This window comes from Frieseomelitta varia, unplaced genomic scaffold, assembly GCF_011392965.1.
Source record: "Frieseomelitta varia isolate USP_RPSP 00005682 unplaced genomic scaffold, Fvar_1.2 scaffold_167, whole genome shotgun sequence".
In the NCBI taxonomy this organism is placed as follows: Eukaryota; Metazoa; Arthropoda; class Insecta; order Hymenoptera; family Apidae; genus Frieseomelitta; species Frieseomelitta varia.
Genome location: NW_025109383.1, coordinates 343,992 through 349,144, shown reverse-complemented (window position 1 = coordinate 349,144; position 5,153 = coordinate 343,992). Strand labels below are relative to the sequence as shown.

Genomic DNA, 5,153 nt, shown 5'->3' with positions numbered 1-5,153 from the left:
CCAAAAAATCATCCTTATCGCGCAGTCAAAGCGAACGATTATTCAACAGACCAGAAGTATCAGCTGGAAACGTGCTTTTTATGGACACTATGCGCCTCAGCTTGTGCAGAAAAGTGAAAGAATCGAACGAACAAACAATTCGACGAAGAGATTCCATCGAATCCACCACAGAAACGATTGAAATCTCAGACTTGACGAAAGACACTGATTCGATTAAAAGAGAATGTCAATCCGAATTGTCAAATGGGAAAGAAGCCGAAGGAGATCCTGCTGAAAACACAATCAAACCAGAAACAGGGCCATCAGCAGAAATACGTAACAACTTCGAAGCAAAGGGCGATCATTTTCGAGGGATGAGACCAACAAGTTGGTCTCCTCCGCCTGGAAAACAGAAACACCGTTACAAAGTCAGCAACACCGATGTGAAAGGGAAAATTGCGAATCACTCCGAACCGGAAGGAAACAGTCCAATGTTGAAGACCACTTGGAGCACGTCGAATTCTTATGGATTATCAAAAATCGAAATCGGATCGTCGACCACCGAGAACAACGTGTATAAAATCGCAGTCAGTCCTCGAGCTTCACCTCTCGTTCATCGATTGCAGATTGGGCCAGACACCGCTGGATCAAGAAGAACGTCGATTTTGATCAACGGTGACGCAACGCCCACCACTGAAATATCGCCAAACAACAAAGTGACAATCAGCGTCGGTGGAGAAGATAGCGTTTATAATCCGACGGTGATTTCAGTGAATTCGGAAAATCTGCCGCGAATAAAAAGCTCGAGCGAAAATCGTACACTCGTGATCCTGGACAACTACAAATCAAACATCGTAGTCGAATCCGGTAAAGAAGGTGACAAAGATGATGTGAAATCAAAGTCGAAGATCAGTGAGCCAGAGCTTATCGAAGAGGTTGAGTGTTCTAGAAGAAAAAACGAGTCCTCGTCAGAGAAAAGAATGGTGTTAAGCGCTCCAGAAACGTTCGCGGAATCTGAGAAACAGACGAAGCCGACGAACGGCGAGAGCAAACCTTCCGTGACGGAGAAGAGCGCCAAGTTTTATATAACGAACGATCGAGTAACACGAACGGAACAGACGGTTCATCAAAAAGACGGAGAGCATCCGTTGAAACTTTCGGGACTGTCGAAGGAGGCGTTGATCTCGAAACTGCTAGAGGATTCCTTGAGAAAGGCGAGAGAGAATGGCGAGATACTCGACGAAGACAGCGGCGAGGCTATTTTGAAGATACTAAAGCAAAGTTTGTTGAAAAGTAAAGAGTACGAAAGTTCCGAGTCGACTCTCGAGGCAAATTACTCAAGAGCGTCCAGTTTAAATTCGGACGGCGACTTCATTTCGACGAATCTTTTCTTCGAGGAGAATCCCTACGAAGTGATCAAGGAGCCCATTTACGAGGAGATCCCTGACGAGCCTCCGCCTCTGCCGCTGAGTCCGCCACCCACGGAGGATTACATAAAGGACAGAATATATTTCGGTGACATCGATTACTACAGGAAAGGCAGTTCCGACCAGTTCTTTGGATCCTACTTGACGGAAAATGTTTTCAAAAAGTCCGCGGATCTTGCTGAAACATATTTGTCGAAGAGTCCCGAGGACTTTTTCAAGAAAATGTCCACCTCGCCGGAGGAGGAGGAGAATATTTTAAGTAAATTCGAATTGCTCAACTTCCTCATGGACTCGAAGGATCGGGCGATATCCATCGAGGAGGAAGATGACGACGACGACGAGGACGAAGAAGACACGGAGGGAGATTTGGAAGCACTATATGAGCAAAAGGAGACTAGCCTCGGCGATCTTAGTTCGAAAAGCTCGCAGATATCCAATGTTTCCGACAGTAGCGAGGAATGCAATATTATACTGACCAGCTCATCGGAAGCGTCAAAAGTAAGATTATTAGAACTATTAGAGCTTTTCATTTTCTTTTCATTTTCATCTTTTATCATTTTTCTTTTCTTCTTTTCTCTTCTCGCATAATGCAATCAATCAGAGCCAGTCAAACTAAAAACTAGTATATATTCATGACTTCTTACACAACTTTTATGTAACTGCCACATGTTTCGATTGAACTCTATGAGAAGTTAAATTTGAAAAAGTTTAATATTTTATTTTAGGTATGTAAATATCATACCTTGTTTATTTTTATTCTGTAGTAAGGTCAAATCAATGTAGTAAGGTCTAATATCAATAAATATAATGTCAATAAATAATATAAAGTCATCTAAAGCTACTTCTAAATCAAATGCAAAAAGAAATTGAAAAAATAATCTTCGGAAAAAGAAAAAGTGAGATCTCTCGTTGCGAACCCGTTGTCCTTTTCTGCTAATTTCCATAATTTTTATTCTGAATTAAATACGAAAATGCTGATTTCTTTCTTGGTCTGTTTTTCAGCAGTTGTGAAAGAAGAGATATCGTAGTTTTAAAATGTGTAAAAAAGTTTAAGGAAAATGCTTTTAATCCGAGTGTTTCTTTTAAAAAATGGCTCTCATATTAAGCGATCTTACTCTATATTCTTTATACTTTATAACGACACAATTGTATGAAGAGCTTTGAGCAAATATCCGGTTTTTTTATGCGTTAATTAATTCATATTTAGTTATTTTATTTTATTTATTTATTAATACTAGAAATAACAACATTTGTTAATTTCGTATGCTAATGAAAAATATTAATACAGGAGTTGTATTCAGGAAATAGTATAAATGTTACATTCAGTCAAATTGTTCCTGTCACTTAAGGTTAAATTAAACCTTCTAGATTTTAGAACCCGGAATCTTTATTTTCCATACAACATATCATTTTTGTTCGCAAAAATTACACATATTTTTGTACATTTTTAGAAACATTCGTGTTTTTCAAAAATTGAAGATAATAGAGCAAACCTGTTGCTGGATTTGTATTTTATATTATGTCCATAAATAATCGGTTGTTAGGATGAAATACAGCAAGGTATAGAAAAAATATCGTGACTAAAATTGTAACATATGCAAGTATTTTTTGTTCAATACAAATGAAGAACATAAAAAGAGGAATAAAAAATAATGATATATACATAAGCTGTTTCGACAGCATGGTGTAAATTCTACGTACCTTAAATACAAAAATTACAGAAAGTATCTAAGGTGGTACACTCATCACAATTTCTTTTGAATGAAAAAAATCTCCAATTAGATTTTATTTCTTCACTAGCGTTTAAAAAAATATAATAAATTCTAATGATAAACTTTCTATATAAAATAAAAATCTTTATAAAGAAAAATAAAATAATAATAAAGATCTTTCAAATTTTATCTTCTTACTCATGTGTCGATTTTAAAAAAAAGATATGAGAAAATATTATTTTCTCTTTTCAAATTATTTTCGTCTTTTATGTTATGCTACAATTTCATTCTCTATAATTTCTTAATGATTTTTTAATATAAACAGATAAGATAACTTGTATTCTGTTTTTGTGATAACGTTATATTCACTGTTTCTTCAAATAAAAATTTGCATACTTATAAATACGACAATATCGCTTATAATATGTTTGGATAAAGATTAAAAAAAATATAATGAGAATTGTAACCTTTAAAAGGTACGAGCTGTAGATATAGAAAGAACTAACAGCGGGGTGGGATCAAAGAGCAGTCAAGTCAGCAGCACTCGAGGCGTGCCAAGACGTTGGAGAGCAGGAAATGTCTCTTCGGGACCAGGAAGTCTCCTCAGTGGAATCCCACAAGTGATTTCCGATGATTCAAAGCATTGTGAGGACTGTAAACAACGTTTGGATCCTTTAATAACAGATAGGTAAACGATAATATTATAATAATATTAGTCATAATAATATTAGTTAATATGCAACAAGAAAAGTATCTGATAGTATAAATATATGCATTCCACATGAAAGATATTGTAGAACATGAAATTAAAATTGGTCTTCATTTTAAAATACGTTTCATAAATAATCCTTCAATTTAAAAATGTTTCATAAATAATCCTATTATTTTTTAATAACAGAATATAAACAATGTATAAAAATTAATGATAAATTATTAATCAAAATAAGCAGTTATATTTTTACGATATCATTAGACTGTCTATGAAGTTAAATTATTATAGTATGACTACATATATATTTTATTATTTATTATTATAATACTGTTAGATGGTGTCCTATGTAACATCTTATAAATCAAATATTTAAAAATTTTTAGATATGAACTTAAAAATCAAAAAATACTCTCACAACTACAAATGTTAGTTTACATCTCCCTTTTAAATAATTGTAATCAAGTTACAATGCATTATCGTAGGTGACTACATATAAGAAATAAAATTGCAGTTTAATTTGATCATAATTTTATAATTAAAATAAAATATAGATACTTTCGTATGATGTGATAATACATATATACATTATTAATATGTATTGTGTGTAAACATATATTTTATGTTAGTATGTATGTATGTATGTATATATATACTTATATATACTTATATATATTATATATGTATATGTATACATATAATTAACTCATCATAAGAATACATCAGTTTAGTGTAAAAATAAAATTTTACGTAATATTTTAATGCAAAAGAAATATAAATATTTCCAGACTGCTGTAATTTTGCAAAAATATGACATTTAGACATTTTATCAAATTATGTCGTTATATACGTTGTATCAACACATTTTACATTCTGATCTATACTGTAGAATTTTATTTCTTACCTATAACTTATTTTATATAATTTGCAAATTATTATTTGCATTTGTGATATTATTAGTATTTAATTTAAATATGTAAATGTAATGAACTTTTAAATTACTTGAAGTATAAAAAAAGTTTTTTAGTATAAAAGATGAATTACAATACAAATGTTTAATTACCTGTAAAATCATTTTCTCTCAAAGAAATTCTATAAAGATCTGAATATCAGTACTTTAAATAGAATTGTACGGTTCTTTATACATTACGAATATTTTTAATAAATAACAAATGTTTAACTATTATTTAAAACTTTGTATAGTTCCGTAACTGATTCTTAATCTATGCGTGTTGAACTTAATTCCAGTTAAATGTAATATTTTATTTTACTTAAGAACCTTAGAAGAAATTCATTCAAAGTCGATGTAGTAAATGATTATTCTCA

General features: G+C 32.2%; 1 protein-coding gene across 1 annotated transcript in view; it reads left to right on the top strand.

The window, feature by feature from the left end:
- LOC122538560 overlaps positions 1-3,810 on the top strand; it is a 47,644-nt gene extending 43,834 nt beyond the window's left edge. The window contains exons 5-6 of the mRNA XM_043672755.1: positions 1-1,904; positions 3,595-3,810. Coding sequence (XP_043528690.1) covers positions 1-1,904; positions 3,595-3,810 — 2,120 coding nt within the window. The remainder of the gene's footprint in view (positions 1,905-3,594) is intronic.
- The last annotated feature ends 1,343 nt before the right edge of the window (positions 3,811-5,153 follow it).